The sequence below is a fragment of the Pseudoliparis swirei genome, chromosome 2, assembly GCF_029220125.1.
Source record: "Pseudoliparis swirei isolate HS2019 ecotype Mariana Trench chromosome 2, NWPU_hadal_v1, whole genome shotgun sequence".
In the NCBI taxonomy this organism is placed as follows: domain Eukaryota; kingdom Metazoa; phylum Chordata; class Actinopteri; order Perciformes; family Liparidae; genus Pseudoliparis; species Pseudoliparis swirei.
This window is the reverse complement of record NC_079389.1, coordinates 25,075,063-25,092,752: the sequence shown is the minus strand read 5'-3', so window position 1 is coordinate 25,092,752 and position 17,690 is coordinate 25,075,063. Positions and strand designations below refer to the sequence as shown.

At 48.1% G+C, this 17,690-nt stretch overlaps 2 protein-coding genes across 2 annotated transcripts; one reads left to right on the top strand and one right to left on the bottom strand.

Annotated features, from left to right (window-relative positions):
• Positions 1-1,809: 1,809 nt before the first annotated feature.
• Positions 1,810-10,691, top strand: nms (neuromedin S). Its single transcript, XM_056424833.1, has 4 exons — positions 1,810-2,019; positions 2,327-2,380; positions 9,830-9,901; positions 10,491-10,691. Exons 1-4 carry the CDS (start codon positions 1,987-1,989, stop codon positions 10,611-10,613), a joined length of 282 nt encoding a protein of 93 aa, XP_056280808.1. The 5' UTR covers positions 1,810-1,986; the 3' UTR covers positions 10,614-10,691.
• A 24-nt stretch (positions 10,692-10,715) lies between these two features.
• pdcl3 (phosducin-like 3) lies at positions 10,716-13,662 on the bottom strand. Its single transcript, XM_056424822.1, has 4 exons — positions 12,876-13,662; positions 12,644-12,787; positions 12,008-12,216; positions 10,716-11,167 (listed from the first exon to the last, which is right to left on the bottom strand). The coding sequence occupies exons 1-4, from the start codon at positions 12,947-12,949 to the stop codon at positions 11,022-11,024; spliced, it is 573 nt and encodes a 190-aa protein (XP_056280797.1). The 5' UTR covers positions 12,950-13,662; the 3' UTR covers positions 10,716-11,021.
• Between the last annotated feature and the right edge of the window lie 4,028 nt (positions 13,663-17,690).

The window sequence follows — 17,690 nt, the reverse complement described above, 5'->3', positions numbered from 1 at the left end:
GGTGGTGGGTCCCTGTGGGTGGTGGGTCCACAGGGTGGTGGGTCTACAGGGTGGTGGGTCCACAGGGTGGTGGGTCCCTGTGGGTGGTGGGTCCACAGGGTGGTGGGTCTACAGGGTGGTGGGTCCACAGGGTGGTGGGTCCCTGTGGGTGGTGGGTCCACAGGGTGGTGGGTCTACAGGGTGGTGGGTCCACAGGGTGGTGGGTTTACAGGGTGGTGGATCTACAGGGTGGTGGGTCCCTGTGGGTGGTGGGTCCACAGGGTAGTGGGTCCCTGTGGGTGGTGGGTCCACAGGGTGGTGGGTCCCTGTGGGTGGTGGGTCTACAGGGTGGCGGGTCCACAGGGTGGTGGGTCCCTGTGGGTGGTGGGTCTACAGGGTGGTGGGTCCCTGTGGGTGGTGGGTCTACAGGGTGGTGGGTCCACAGGGTGGTGGGTCTACAGGGTGGTGGGTCCCTGTGGGTGGTGGGTCTACAGGGTGGTGGGTCCACAGGGTGGTGGGTCTACAGGGTGGTGGGTCCCTGTGGGTGGTGGGTCTACAGGGTGGTGGGTCCACAGGGTGGTAGGTCTACAGGGTGGTGGGTCCACAGGGTGGTGGGTCCCTGTGGGTGGTGGGTCTACAGGGTGGTGGGTCCCTGTGGGTGGTGGGACTACAGGGTGGTGGGTCCACAGGGTGGTGGGTCTACAGGGTGGTGGGTCCTTGTGGGTGGTGGGTCCACAGGGTGGTGGGTCCCTGTGGGTGGTGTCCACAGGGTGGTGGGTCTAGGGTGGTGGATCTACAGGGTGGTGGTGGGTCCTGTGGTGGTGGGTCTACAGGGTGGTAGGTCTACAGGGTGGTGGTGGTGGTGGGTCCACAGATGGGTCCTGTGGGTGGTGGGTCCACAGGGTGGGGGTCCCTGGGTTGGTGGGTCCACAGGGTGGTGGGTCCACAGGGTGGGTGGGTCCCTGGGTCCACAGGGTAGGTGTACAGGGTGGTGGGTCCACAGGGTGGTGGGTCCCTGTGGGTGGTGGGTCCACAGGGTGGTGGGTCGTGGGTCCACAGGGTGGGTGAGTCTACAGGGTGGTGGTCCAGGGTGGTGGGTCCCTGTGTGGGTGGGTCCACAGGGTGGTGGGTCTCTGTGGGTGGTGGGTCTACAGGGGTGGTGGGTCCCTGTGGGTGGTGGGTCTACAGGGTGGTGGGTCTCTGTGGGTGGTGGGTCCCTGTGGGTGGTGGGTCCACAGGGTGGTGGGTCCACAGGGTGGTGGGTCCACAGGGTGGTGGGTCCCTGTGGGTGGTGGGTCTACAGGGTGGTGGGTCCACAGGGTGGTAGGTCTACAGGGTGGCGGGTCCACAGGGTGGTGGGTCCACAGGGTGGTGGGTCTCTGTGGGTGGTGGGTCTACAGGGTGGTGGGTCCCTGTGGGTGGTGGGTCTACAGGGTGGTGGGTCTCTGTGGGTGGTGGGTCTACAGGGTGGTGGGTCCCTGTGGGTGGTGAGTCTACAGGGTGGTGGGTCTACAGGGTGGTGGGTCCTTGTGGGTGGTGGGTCCACAGGGTGGTGGGTCCCTGTGGGTGGTGGGTCCACAGGGTGGTGGGTCTACAGGGTGGTGGGTCGGTGGGTCTCTGTGGGTGGTGGGTCCACAGGGTGGTGGGTCCCTGTGGGTGGTGGGTCTACAGGGTGGTGGGTCTACAGGGTGGTGGGTCCACAGGGTGGTGGGTCTACAGGGTGGTGGGTCCACAGGGTGGTGGGTCCCTGTGGGTGGTGGGTCTACAGGGTGGTGGGTCCACAGGGTGGTGGGTCTACAGTGTGGTGGGTCCACAGGGTGGTGGGGCCCCTGGTCCGGGAGGTAGCTCTAGTCGGGGGCCACTATCATCAGGTTGAACCGCTCTTAGTCTGGAGGGTCCCCGAGACCCGTTGGTGTTGGGGCCCCGACCAGGGCCTGAGGGACCACAGCCTCTCTAACTGTTATTATATATTAACTCATTGTTGCCAGACAATAATAACTGTTATTAATGTGTTTGCAGATCCAGAATGTTTTCAAACGAGTAAGTTCTCAAACCTCCATTCTCTTGTTTGATATTATTATTTTATTATTATATTATTATCAGAATGATTATAATTATTATAGTTGTTATTAGTATTATATAATTATTATAATTGTTATTATATAATTATAATTGTTATTATTATATAATTAATATTGTTGTTATTAGTATTATATAATTATTATAATTGTTATTATTACATAATTATTATTGTTATTAGTATTATATAATTATTATAATTGTTATTATATAGTTATATTATGATGACGTCATGGTGCTGCATGGTGAACTGTGACTTTCTGCTCAGTTCCTGTTCCACTACTCCAGAGCGCGCCCCGCGGCCGGCGCCGCGCAGCTCCAGGTGAGCAGCACCTCCTCCTCCTCCTCCTCCTCCCTCTAGAGGTGGTCCATAGAGGGCGCTAGAGCGCCGCCCCTCTTAAAATGTTGAGATGGAAGAAAAAAAGAAGAAAAAAATATAATATATCCTGTCAAAAACATGATATACCAAATCATTTAAATAGTAAATATACCGTGTTGACGCACTAAATGTGTGTGGGAGACCGTCAGCCTGTCAACAACCACTTAAGTTAAATGAGACATAAATAATATATCGCCACTCATCCTCACGGAGAGAAGCCCCGCCCCCTTTACGGGCGCCGGCCCAACGTGTGTGTGCGGCAGCGAGCAAACATTTCACGGTCGTTTCAGCAAGGACGGCTTCTCATTGGAGGATGAAACGTGAATCTTGGGGCGCAAACATGTGCGCCCTGGCCAATGACATCGTTTATTATTTCACGTGACTGGACTATTCGGCCAATCAGAGACCGGTATCGTTCCCTCAGCCAGAGAGCTCCACGGAGCTACGGGAGCCGGTAGCTAACGGAGCTGTTAGCTAACGGAGCTGTTAGCTGGAGCTCAGTGAGTAATGCTGTTTAGTTTCCTCTGTCTGTTGTTCCAAAGGGACTGAAACTCTCTGGACTACAACGGGGGGAGGGGTCTAAAGAGCTGCAGACAAGTGTAAAGCACGGATGTTAACGCAGCATCTAGCTAACATCATGAAGCTAACGAGCTAGCAGCATGAAGCTACTAGCTAACAGCATGAAGCTAACGAGCTAACAGCATGAAGCTAACCCTGTCTGCAGACCGAACTGCATCGAAACACAAGGAAGAAGTTGTGAAACAGACACATTCCCTCAGAATGATGGAGGCTGATTACAGACATGATGACTTTAACCAGAGAGTTATGGAGACTTTAGAGAGAGGAGCGACTCTACAGGAGAGGCTCTGTCCCCATGGAACATGTGATCTGACTCTACTGTCCCCATGGAACATGTGATCTGACTCTACTCTGTCCCCATGTAACATGTGATCTGACTCTACTCTGTCCCCATGGAACATGTGATCTGACTACTCTGTCCCCATGGAACATGTGATCTGACTCTACTCTGTCCCCATGGAACATGTGATCTGACTCTACTCTGTCCCCATGGAACATGTGATCTGACTCTACTCTGTCCCCATGGAACATGTGATCTGACTCTACTCTGTCCCCATGGAACATGTGATCTGACTCTACTCTGTCCCCATGGAACATGTGATCTGACTCTACTCTGTCCCCATGGAACATGTGATCTGACTCTACTCTGTCCCCATGGAACATGTGATCTGACTCTCTGTCCCCATGGAACATGTGATCTGACTCTACTCTGTCCCCATGGAACATGTGATCTGACTCTCTGTCCCCATGGAACATGTGATCTGACTCTACTCTGTCCCCATGGAACATGTGATCTGACTCTACTCTGTCCCCATGGAACGTGATCTGACTCTCTGTCCCCATGGAACATGTGATCTGACTCTACTCTATCCCCATGGAACTTGTGATCTGACTACTCTGTCCCCATGGAACATGTGATCTCTGACTCTCTGTCCCCATGGAACATGTGATCTGACTCTCTCTGTCCCCATGGAACATGTGATCTCTACTCTGTCCCCATGGAACATGTGATCTGACTCTACTCTGTCCCCATGGAACATGTGATCTGACTCTACTCTGTCCCCATGGAACATGTGATCTGACTCTACTCTGTCCCCATGGAACATGTGATCTGACTCTACTCTGTTCCCATGGAACATGTGATCTGACTCTACTCTGTCCCCATGGAACATGTGATCTGACTCTACTCTGTCCCCATGGAACATGTGATCTGACTCTACTGTCCCCATGGAACATGTGATCTGACTCTACTGTTCCCATGGAACATGTGATCTGACTCTACTCTGTCCCCATGGAACATGTGATCTGACTCTACTCTGTCCCCATGGAACATGTGATCTGACTCTACTCTGTCCCCATGGAACATGTGATCTGACTCTACTCTGTCCCCATGGAACATGTGATCTGACTCTACTCTGTCCCCATGGAACATGTGATCTGACTCTACTCTGTCCCCATGGAACATGTGATCTGACTCTCTCTGTCCCCATGGAACATGTGATCTGACTCTACTCTGTCCCCATGGAACATGTGATCTGACTCTACTCTGTCCCCATGGAACATGTGATCTGACTCTACTGTCCCCATGGAACATGTGATCTGACTACTCTGTCCCCATGGAACATGTGATCTGACTCTACTCTGTCCCCATGGAACATGTGATCTGAATCTACTCTGTCCCCATGGAACATGTGATCTGACTCTACTCTGTCCCCATGGAACATGTGATCTGACTCTACTCTGTCCCCATGGAACATGTGATCTGACTCTACTCTGTCCCATGGAACATGTGATCTGACTCTCTCTGTCCCCATGGAACATGTGATCTGACTCTACTCTGTCCCGATGGAACATGTGATCTGACTCTACTGTCCCCATGGAACATGTGATCTGACTCTACTCTGTCCCCATGGAACATGTGATCTGACTCTACTCTGTCCCCATGGAACATGTGATCTGACTCTACTCTGTCCCCATGGAACATGTGATCTGACTCTACTCTGTCCCCATGGAACATGTGATCTGACTCTCTCTGTCCCCATGGAACATGTGATCTGACTCTACTCTGTCCCCATGGAACATGTGATCTGACTCTACTCTGTCCCCCATGTAACATGTGATCTGACTACTCTGTCCCCATGGAACATGTGATCTGACTCTACTCTGTCCCCATGGAACATGTGATCTGACTCTACTCTGTCCCCATGGAACATGTGATCTGACTCTCTGTCCCATGGAACATGTGATCTGACTCTACTCTGTCCCCATGGAACATGTGATCTGACTCTACTCTGTCCCCATGGAACATGTGATCTGACTCTACTCTGTCCCCATGGAACATGTGATCTGACTCTACTCTGTCCCCATGGAACATGTGATCTGACTCTCTGTCCCCATGGAACATGTGATCTGACTCTACTCTGTCCCCATGGAACATGTGATCTGACTACTGTCCCCATGGAACATGTGATCTGACTCTACTCTGTCCCCATGGAACATGTGATCTGACTCTACTCTGTCCCCATGGAACATGTGATCTCTCTCTGTCCCCATGGAACATGTGATCTGACTCTACTCTGTCCCCATGGAACATGTGATCTGACTCTACTCTGTCCCCATGGAACATGTGATCTGACTCTACTCTGTCCCCATGGAACATGTGATCTGACTACTGTCCCCATGGAACATGTGATCTGACTCTACTCTGTCCCCATGGAACATGTGATCTGACTCTCTGTCCCCATGGAACATGTGATCTGACTCTACTCTGTCCCCATGGAACATGTGATCTGACTCTACTCTGTCCCCATGGAACATGTGATCTGACTCTACTCTGTTCCCATGGAACATGTGATCTGACTCTACTCTGTCCCCATGGAACATGTGATCTGACTCTACTCTGTCCCCATGGAACATGTGATCTGACTCTCTCTGTCCCCATGGAACATGTGATCTGACTCTACTCTGTCCCCATGGAACATGTGATCTGACTCTACTCTGTTCCCATGGAACATGTGATCTGACTCTACTCTGTCCCCATGGAACATGCGGTCTGACTCTACTCTGTCCCCATGGAACATGTGATCTGACTCTACTCTGTCCCCATGGAACATGTGATCTGACTCTACACTGTCCCATGGAACATGTGATCTGACTCTGTCTGTCCCATGGAACATGTGATCTCTCTGACTCTCTGTCCCCATGGAACATATGATCTGACTCTACTCTGTCCCCATGTAACATGTGATCTGTCTCTACTCTGTCCCCATGGAACATGATCTGACTCTACTCTGTCCCCATGGGAACATGTGATCTGACTCTACTCTGTCCCCATGGAACATAGCAGTCTGACTCTACTCTGTCCCCATGGAACATGTGATCTGACTCTACTCTGTCCCCATGGAACGTGATCTGACTCTCTGTCCCCATGGAACATGTGATCTGACTCTACTCTATCCCCATGGAACATGTGATCTGACTCTACTCTGTCCCCATGGAACATGTGATCTGACTCTACTCTGTCCCCATGGAACATGATCTGACTCTACTCTGTCCCCATGGAACATGTGATCTGACTACTGTCCCCATGGAACATGTGATCTGACTCTACTCTGTCCCCATGGAACATGTGATCTGACTCTCTGTCCCCATGGAACATGTGATCTGACTCTACTCTGTCCCCATGGAACATGTGATCTGACTCTCTCTGTCCCCATGGAACATGTGATCTGACTCTCTCTGTCCCCATGGAACGTGTGATCTGACTCTACTCTATCCCCATGGAACATGTGATCTGACTCTACTCTGTCCCCATGGAACATGTGATCTGACTCTCTGTCCCCATGGAACATGTGATCTCTGACTCTCTGTCCCCATGGAACATGTGATCTGACTCTACTCTGTCCCCATGGAACATGTGATCTGACTCTACTCTGTCCCCATGGAACATGTGATCTGACTCTACTCTGTCCCCATGGAACATGTGATCTGACTCTACTCTGTCCCCATGGAACATGTGATCTGACTCTACTCTGTCCCATGGAACATGTGATCTGACTCTACTCTGTCCCCATGGAACATGTGATCTGACTCTACTCTGTCCCCATGGAACATGTGATCTGACTCTACTCTGTCCCCATGGAACATGTGATCTGACTCTACTCTGTCCCCATGGAACATGTGATCTGACTCTACTCTGTCCCCATGGAACATGTGATCTGACTCTACTCTGTCCCCATGGAACATGTGATCTGACTCTACTCTGTCCCCATGGAACATGTGATCTGACTCTACTCTGTCCCCATGGAACATGTGATCTGACTCTACTCTGTCCCCATGGAACATGTGATCTGACTCTACTCTGTCCCCATGGAACATGTGATCTCTGACTCTACTCTGTCCCCATGTAACATGTGATCTCTCTGACTCTACTCTGTCCCCATGGAACATGTGATCTGACTCTACTCTGTCCCCATGGAACATGTGATCTCTGACTCTACTCTGTCCCCATGGAACATGTGATCTGACTCTACTCTGTCCCCATGTAACATGTGATCTCTCTGACTCTACTCTGTCCCCATGGAACATGTGATCTGACTCTACTCTGTCCCCATGTAACATGTGATCTCTGACTCTACTCTGTCCCCATGTAACATGTGATCTCTCTGACTCTACTCTGTCCCCATGTAACATGTGATCTCTGACTCTACTCTGTCCCCATGTAACATGTGATCTCTGACTCTACTCTGTCCCCATGTAACATGTGATCTCTCTGACTCTACTCTGTCCCCATGTAACATGTGATCTGACTCTACTCTGTCCCCATGGAACATGTGATCTCTCTGACTCTACTCTGTCCCCATGTAACATGTGATCTCTGACTCTACTCTGTCCCCCATGTAACATGTGATCTCTGACTCTACTCTGTCCCCATGTAACATGTGATCTCTGACTCTACTCTGTCCCCATGTAACATGTGATCTCTCTGACTCTACTCTGTCCCCATGTAACATGTGATCTCTCTGACTCTACTCTGTCCCCATGTAACATGTGATCTCTGACTCTACTCTGTCCCCATGTAACATGTGATCTCTGACTCTACTCTGTCCCCCATGTAACATGTGATCTCTGACTCTACTCTGTCCCCATGGAACATGTGATCTCTGACTCTACTCTGTCCCCATGTAACATGTGATCTCTGACTCTACTCTGTCCCCATGTAACATGTGATCTCTGACTCTACTCTGTCCCCCATGTAACATGTGATCTGACTCTACTCTGTCCCCATGTAACATGTGATCTCTGTCTACTCTGTCCCCATGTAACATGTGATCTCTGACTCTACTCTGTCCCCATGTAACATGTGATCTCTGGCTCTACTCTGTCCCCATGTAACATGTGATCTCTGACTCTACTCTGTCCCCATGTAACATGTGATCTCTGACTCTACTCTGTCCCCATGTAACATGTGATCTCTCTGACTCTACTCTGTCCCCATGTAACATGTGATCTGACTCTACTCTGTCCCCATGTAACATGTGATCTCTGACTCTACTCTGTCCCCATGGAACATGTGATCTCTGACTCTACTCTGTCCCATGTAACATGTGATCTCTGACTCTACTCTGTCCCCATGTAACATGTGATCTCTGACTCTGTCCCCATGGAACATGTGATCTCTGACTACTCTGTCCCCATGGAACATGTGATCTCTGACTCTACTCTGTCCCCATGTAACATGTGATCTCTCTGACTCTACTCTGTCCTCATGTAACATGTGATCTCTGACTCTACTCTGTCCCATGTAACATGTGATCTCTGACTCTACTCTGTCCCCATGTAACATGTGATCTCTCTCTACTCTGTCCCCATGTAACATGTGTCTGACTCTCATGGAACATGTGATCTGACTCTACTCTGTCCCCATGTAACATGTGATCTCTCTGACTCTACTCTGTCCCCATGTAACATGTGATCTCTGGCTCTACTCTGTCCCCATGTAACATGTGATCTCTGACTCTACTCTGTCCCCATGTAACATGTGATCTCTCTCTCTGACTCTACTCTGTCCTCATGTAACATGTGATCTCTCTGACTCTACTCTGTCCCCCATGTAACATGTGATCTCTGACTCTACTCTGTCCCCATGTAACATGTGATCTCTGACTCTACTCTGTCCCCATGTAACATGTGATCTCTGACTCTACTCTGTCCCCATGTAACATGTGATCTCTGACTCTACTCTGTCCCCATGTAACATGTGATCTCTGACTCTACTCTGTCCCCATGTAACATGTGATCTCTGACTCTACTCTGTCCCCATGTAACATGTGATCTGACTCTACTCTGTCCCCATGTAACATGTGATCTGACTCTACTCTGTCCCCATGTAACATGTGATCTGACTCTACTCTGTCCCCATGTAACATGTGATCTCTGACTCTACTCTGTCCCCATGTAACATGTGATCTCTCTGACTCTACTCTGTCCCCATGTAACATGTGATCTCTGACTCTGTCCCCATGTAACATGTGATCTCTCTGACTCTGAACCTCTTCCATGTGAGGTGAACCTCTTCTATTGTGTGACCCTCTGAAGCCCCGCCCCCCATGTTCCTTCAAGCTGCTCTGAGCCTCTAAAGTCACAGTGTGTTTAGTTGTTGGACGTGTTGAGCACGCTGTGTTCTTTAAATAAAGCTTTGTGTTCTACTATATTCTACTCACAACCTCTTTCTCATTGCTGAGTGATATTTAAACCGCCCCCCCCCCCCAACAACATGTCACCAGCCTCCTTTAACGTGTGTTCTCGTCTCAGGCTCACTCCGTCCATCCGCTGATGAGACTTTCCCCCAAGCTGTCCCCGAGGAGGAAGAAGCTTCTGCTCCTGGTGAGACACGCCCCCACCGGAAGCTGCGTCACTCACTTCCTGTCCAGCTGCCACGATTATCACCAGAGAAGAAGAACTTTGTTTTCCTTCCAGTTTAAAGTTGTAAACTAAACTTCAGCTTCTGTGCAAGAATCTCTTTGTATATATATATAAAATTAGAAATATATATATAGGTTCCTCAGGCAGGAGGAAGGTTCCTCAGGCAGGAGGAAGGTTCCTCTGACAGGAGGAATGTTCCTCAGGCAGGAGGAAGGTTCCTCTGACAGGAGGGAGGTTCCTCTGACAGGAGGAAGGTTCCTCAGGCAGGAGGGAGGTTCCTCAGGCAGGAGGGAGGTTCCTCAGGCAGGAGGAAGGTTCCTCTGACAGGAGGAAGGTTCCTCTGACAGGAGGGAGGTTCCTCTGACAGGAGGAAGGTTCCTCAGGCAGGAGGAAGGTTCCTCAGGCAGGAGGGAGGTTCCTCATGCAGGAGGAAGGTTCCTCAGGCAGGAGGAAGGTTCCTCAGGCAGGAGGCATCAGTGCGTGGCTCCTCCAGGAAGCAGATCTTTATAAACCAGATCACTGCTGATGCACTTCTCTCTCTCACCACCAGAGGGCCCGAGGCCTGCCGGAGGGAGCGCTGGAGAAGAGGAACCAACCACAGGAGACAGCTTCCTCAGGAGAGCGCCACCACCAGGACCGCATGGACACCTACACTCATAACAAATATATATAAATAGGTATATATGAATATTTATTGTATTTATATATAAATATTTATATATAAATATAAGTATCTATATCTATCTTAGTCACCGATATGAAGGGAGAAAGACGGTTCTTGTGGACTCTTTTAATTCAACCGACTCAAATGTACATTTTGTGACATAAATATCAGAAACGTAATAAAAACTAAACTAAAGTCACGATGTTTGAAGTTTTTATAAAGATTCTCGTGAAGCCGCCGGACGTTTAAACTCCAGAAGAGGGATCGATGTGCCGGACTGAGCTCCGCTTCCCGTAAGCCACGTATACGCTGAGAAGAGAGACCCGGAGCCCCTAACCCCTCCAAGGACCCCCTTACCCCCTCAGGACCCCCTCAGGACCCCTACCCCCTCAGGACCCCCTCAGGACCCCTACCCCCCTAGTCCTCGTCCTCTGAGTCGCTGCCCCCCCCCGTGGGCAGTGAGGACCTGATGGACGACATCATCTGGTCTTGGATCTGCTTCTTGGGGTTCTCCTCCAGGTCCGTCTCCACCGCGCCGGATTCTGAGAGCCTCCACTCCAGCTCTACAAGGGACATCATCACCTTCATCATCACCATCATATTATTCATATATATTTATATCTAAATGTGTATATATATATGTATGTAAGTATATGTAAATAAATATATATGTGTATGTATATATATGAATATAGATATGAATATATCTATATGAATATATATTCATATCTATATATATATACATATTTATATATACAGGACTGTCTCAGAAAATTAGAATATTGTGATGAAGTTCTTTATTTTCTGTAATGCAATTAAAAAAACAAAAATGTCATGCATTCTGGATTCATTACAAATCAACTGAAATATTGCAAGCCTTTTATTCTGATTTATTGCTGATTATGGCTTACAGCTTAAGAAAACTCTAAAATCCTATCTCTAAATATTAGAATATCATGAAAAGTATACTAGTAGAATTATTAAACAAATCACTTGAATTGTCTAATTAACTCGAAACACCTGCAAGGGTTTCTGAGCCTTGACAAACACTCAGCTGTTAGAAATCTTTTTACTTGGTCTGAGGAAATATTAAAATTTTATGAGATAGGATTTTAGAGTTTTCTTAAGCTGTAAGCCATAATCAACAAAAAAGAATAAAGGCTTGCAATATTTCCAGTTGATTTGTAATGAATCCAGAAATACGCATGACATTTTTGTTTTTTTAATTGCATTACAGAAAATAAAGAACTTTATCACAATATTCTAATTTTCTGAGACAGTCCTGTATATGTGTATATATATATACACACATATATATATAAATATGAATATATATTCATATCTATATATATATATGTGTATATCTATATGTTGTCCCCTCCTGCAGCTCTAGCGCCCACTACCTTCCGCCTTGAGGGCCATGCCCCCGAACACCAGGGGCCCGATGAACTGGGCCCTCATGGCCCCGGCCAGGTACACGAACACGGTGGGCAGGTTGCGGTCGGGGTAGTTGGCGATGCAGGTGGTGGAGATGGAGCGCAGGAACTTGGTCTGGGGGAACTTCCTGGCCAGAGAGCTCAGGTGCTGGTTGATGAGGGAGCACAGAGGGATGCTGGGAAAGGGGAGGAGCAAGCAGGTCACCGAGGAGGCGGAGCTTAAGGAGTCAAACTGCTCAAACGAGATATTCATCTCACAATAACAAAGAAAAGGAAAATAATAATGAGCTGTTGTCATTGAGATCATGAAGAAATGCTCAATGATAACGTCTTAAAGTGTTGAACACCTCACATCACACCTGAAAGGATGTTGCTCTACGGCGGACATATTCAATTATTATTTAAAAAAATGTTTTAGAATAAAACTTGATTGCTGACGTTACGAAGTCACACATCGACAAGAAGAATATCTGGAATCAGAGTTCTTCTGGAAACGACGACCTTGGAGCGAGAGGAAGGTCATGAAATAACACCAAGAAGCTCAGAGGCCACGGGAGACTGAACACAGGTCACAGGGGTCACAGGGGTCACAGGTCGGCCTACCCGGGTTTGTAGAGGTGCAGCACCACCCAGATGCCGGCTCCGGCCTGGTTGACCTCCTTCACGTAGTCCTGACCTGAGATCTCCACCAGCTCCCCGAAGATGTTCTTCATCTGCGTCGCCTTCCACTCGGCCAGACGCTGCTGCCTGCAGGAGGAACACACAGAGAACATAGATATAGAATATATAACACTAATAACACGACGACAGCAGGCGCTGCACCGTCTCCACGTACTTGTACACCTCGATGGCCGCCTCGTCGTCTTCACCGAACTCGTCTTCGTTCTCCTGCAGCTCGTCCAGCGTCATGTCTTCATACGTCCTGACTGATCAGAGGAAGAGCGACACAGCGCCCCCCAGAGGTCAGACCCTGAACTCGTGTTGTATACGTCACAAAGAAACCCTGGTAATAGATCTCTTAATATACATGTATACATTTATTAATATATCTATATCCATATATATATTTATGAATATATTCATATATTCATATCTATATACACTACCGTTCAAAAGTTTGGGATCACTTAGAAATGTCTTTATTTTTCAAAGTAAAGCTGTTTTTTTCAATAAAGTTAACATTAATCAGAAATACCCTCTCTACATTGTTAATGTGGTAAATGACTATTCTAGGTGAAACGTCATTTCCATCATCACTCCAGTGTTCTGATGGTACATTGTGTTATCACCTTAGAAGACTAATGGATGATTAGAAAACCCGTGCAATTATGTTAGCACAGCTGAAAACAGTTATGCTGGTGATATAAGCTATACAACTAGGGATGGGAATCGATTGTTTGGGATCGTCAGCCAAATTCTTTAACGGTTCTGCTAACGGTCCTGTGGCGTTGCGCATGCGCAAACTTTTTTAGTTTCTTCTTCAGACTGCAGTAAACATGGCAACTAGGCAGAGGCGCTCTAAAGTTTGGCTCCATTTCACACGACAAAAAGTGCTCGTGAGAGGAGAGAGTGCTCACCTGTGTGCGCGCGCCACTCGCTGTGAGCGCTGCGCGTGCAGACAGCGTTTAACGGAGCGGAGCAGCGCGTGCGCTCTGATCGCTCTCTTAATGAGTATCGATACTAAACATATGCTTCACATCGTGTTAACGTAGCGTCACGGTGCCGTTAGCATCGCTACACCGTGCAGCGTGACAGCAGCAGATGTAGCAGACTAACATTCAAAGCTAACCTAACTTCCCAAGCGCTGTAGACATCTGAGCGCTGATTGGACGAGGCGCGACACGCCCCATCAAAGATGTTTTATTGAAGAGCACCACTCCACATTTCTCCGGCGTCTCACTGCAATCTCAGCAGCGGGCCAGGTGAACAAAATAATACATCGGAACGCGTCTCTGGTATTGTTCAGGGGGCGGGGCCACATGGGGACCACTGCTCAGGAGAGGAGAGCTGTCAGTCTGTTTGTGACGGTTCATCACCATGGTGACCAATGAACAGGTTCATCCACATGACCAATGAACAGGTTCATCCTCATGACCAGTGAACAGGTTCATCACCATGACCAGTTAACAGGTTCATCCTCATGACCAATGAACAGGTTCATCACCATGGTGACCAGTGAACAGGTTCATCACCATGACCAATGAACAGGTTCATCACCATGACCAGTGAACAGGTTCATCCTCATGACCAATGAACAGGTTCATCCTCATGACAGGTTCATCCTCATGACCAATGAACAGGTTCATCACATGACCAATGAACAGGTTCATCCACATGACCAATGAACAGGTTCATCCTCATGACCAGTGAACAGGTTCATCCTCATGACCAATGAACAGGTTCATCTACATGACCAATGAACAGGTTCATCCTCATGACCAATGAACAGGTTCATCACATGACCAATGAACAGGTTCATCCACATGACCAGTGAAAAGGTTCATCCTCATGACCAGTGAACAGGTTCATCCTCATGACCAATGAACAGGTTCATCCTCATGACCAATGAACAGGTTCATCCTCATGACCAATGAACAGGTTCATCACATGACCAATGAACAGGTTCATCCACATGACCAGTGAAAAGGTTCATCCTCATGACCAGTGAACAGGTTCATCCTCCTGAGCAGTGAACAGGTTCATCCACATGACCAATGAACAGGTTCATCCTCCTGAGCAGTGAACAGGTTCATCCTCATGACCAGTGAACAGGTTCATCCTCATGACCAGTGAACAGGTTCATCCTCATGACCAATGAACAGGTTCATCCTCATGACCAATGAACAGGTTCATCCTCATGACCAGTGAACAGGTTCATCCTCATGACCAATGAACAGGTTCATCCACATGACCAATGAACAGGTTAATCCTCCTGAGCAGTGAACAGGTTCATCCTCCTGAGCAGTGAACAGGTTCATCCTCCTGAGCAGTGGTCCCCATGTGGCCCCCTGAACAATATCAGACGCGTTCCGATGTATTATTTTGTTCACCTGGCCCGCTGCCGTTGAGATTGCAGTGAGACGCAGAAAAAATGTGAAGTGGTGCTCTTCACAATAAAACATCTTTGATGGACATGTCGCGTCTCGGCCAATCAGCGTTCAGATGTCGACAGCGTTTGGGAAGTTAGGTTAGCTTGAATGTTAGCCCGCTACATCTGCTGCTGTCACGCTGCATGGTGTAGCGATGCTAACAATGCCATCGTTAAAAGCGATGTGATTTAGCATATTTTAGTATCGATACTTCATTAAGCGATCAGGCGCCTGCTAAGCGCTGTCTGCAGCAGCGCAGCTCACAGCAGTGGGTGGCTTATCTCTGTTGCCCTTTCTCCGTGGAAAAATATTTTCCGCTATCCGCCACGGAATAAATAACCACGTTTTTACGTTATCCTCTTGTGGAAATGCCACACCGTCGTGACATGTAGCGCCTGGTGTCTGGGGTCATGACGTCACCCGGAGGCGCACTCAGCTCCGTGAATGTCTCCGACTTCGTGAATGACTTCCGCATCCAGCGCCACGTGAGCAGCAGCAGCCAATTAGATTCATCAACAGAGGAGCAGCTCAGCGCTGATTGGCTCTCACAACGCAGCGTTCTGTCCTCTCGCTCCGCTCTGGTTTCTCCTGCGCCGCTCTGCGCTCAACTCAACTTTGTTTATACTCCAGTGACTTAATGAGCGCCGTAATAATCGCGCGACACAACGAATCGATAATGAAATTCATTGCCAACTATTTTAATAATAGATTTTTATCGATTTCATCGATTCGTTATTGCAGCCCTACATATAATATATATATATTAATATATATATATATTAGAGATGGTCCGATCAGGTTTTTTGGTGCCTATCACTGAAATCAGTATCTGCCCATCCGATAATACCGATCACCGATCACGTCGATTGAAGCATTCTATTTATTGTGTAGCATTATTGCCTAGAACTATGAGGAAATACATATATAAAGCACCTCAAACATTAAAGAAATTACAGATTTCTTTAAACATTTAGGACTTTTACTTTGAAAAATGTCCTAATTGATACATTAAAATTGTTTGATTGCTCTTGTAGGGGATTTGATGTATGGAACACATCTGCATCATTCATTTCCTGGAACTCTTGGGGAAATCTAGATACAGGACTTTGTTTAACATACAAAAGTCTGACTTATTTTTATAAACTCTTCCTTGGTACAGTAACAATGTTTTAATATTAGCATAATTTAAGCTAAATCTCAGAAACGATCTCTAAGGATACAAAATCAGTTCATTGTTTACTTGTGTATGATTTGTCGACATCTTATTTTGAAAACCGGATGTTGTTTCACGTGGTTCTTTCACTTCTTTATCAAACCCTCTCACTCGATGGAATGTGTTTAGCGTGAACATCAGTCTGTGAGGGCGAACATGTGAGTGGGCTGAGTGGACCCAGAGATTCAAGTCGGGGGACGGGGACGGCGCTCGGTGGTGAGGATGCCCTCTGACCTCTCACTGTGAGGCCCTCGCCGGTGCTCGTCTCCGTTGGCATGGCGGTGAAACCTCTGATAGTTTTTCTCGCAGATTTTACGTCATCTGATCGGCCGCTTTGAGAACGCCGATCAAATCCGATAATGGGAATATCGGCCGATATGGATCGGCGCCGATCAGATCGGTGCATCCCTAATAAATATACATCTTTATATTAGTGCTGTGAAAAATAACGCGTTAACTCATTTAATTAAATTACAGGTTTAACTTCGTTTTTTTTTTTTACGCATTTAACGAATGCGCAGAATGAGCTTCCAATCCGTCTGTTGTTGGTCGTCTCCAGCAGCATGTCATTCTGTCTCTAGTGTCGGCGTTAACCACGACTCGATCTCCGTCTCGCGCCGCGAGCTTTCGGATGCCGGCGTGTGCGCGCACTCGGGACGGAAAAAAGTCACTTGCAAAATGAGCTTCCAATCCACCACTTCAATCTGAACTCTGTCGCTCTCATGCAGGCGGTCTGTTCATCGGTAATGATCCTTCCGCAGGTTCACCTCCGGAAACCTTACGACTTTTTTTACTTCCTGTAGATCAGGGTCTCAACACGTCGATCGCGACCTGCCAGTCGATCGGCGTGAGTGTCGGTAGATCGCATGACATTAAAAGGATTGGCCACGCCCGACATGTTCTCTAGAAACCGTCTTTGTTCTTTTATTAAACTAAGCGTCTGTTGTTGATCGTATCTCCACAGCAGCATGTCATTTCTGTCTCTTCGCGTTGCGTTAACACTTATCGATCTCCGTCTTCGCTCGCCACAGAGCTCCGTGGCGCGATCGGGACCCCGGTAAAAAAAATCACTTGTCAATCTGTCCACCTGTCCGGGCGGTGAGGTTTCAGCTTTGCAGCGGTGTCCCCGTCCCTTTCATCACGGCCCAGTTCATGAAGAAAACCCACACAGTCAGTTTGCCTCAGCAGCTGCTAGAGAGGAAGACTAGAGGCCTTTAGATTGTATCATGGTGGAGTTAATGGTTGACAAACAAGAGAAACATGTTCTGTTTAACCTCCTGTTACCTTTACATTTACTCACATATTTTACCCTCGGGGTCAATTTGACCCCAGCAATTAAAACCTCCCG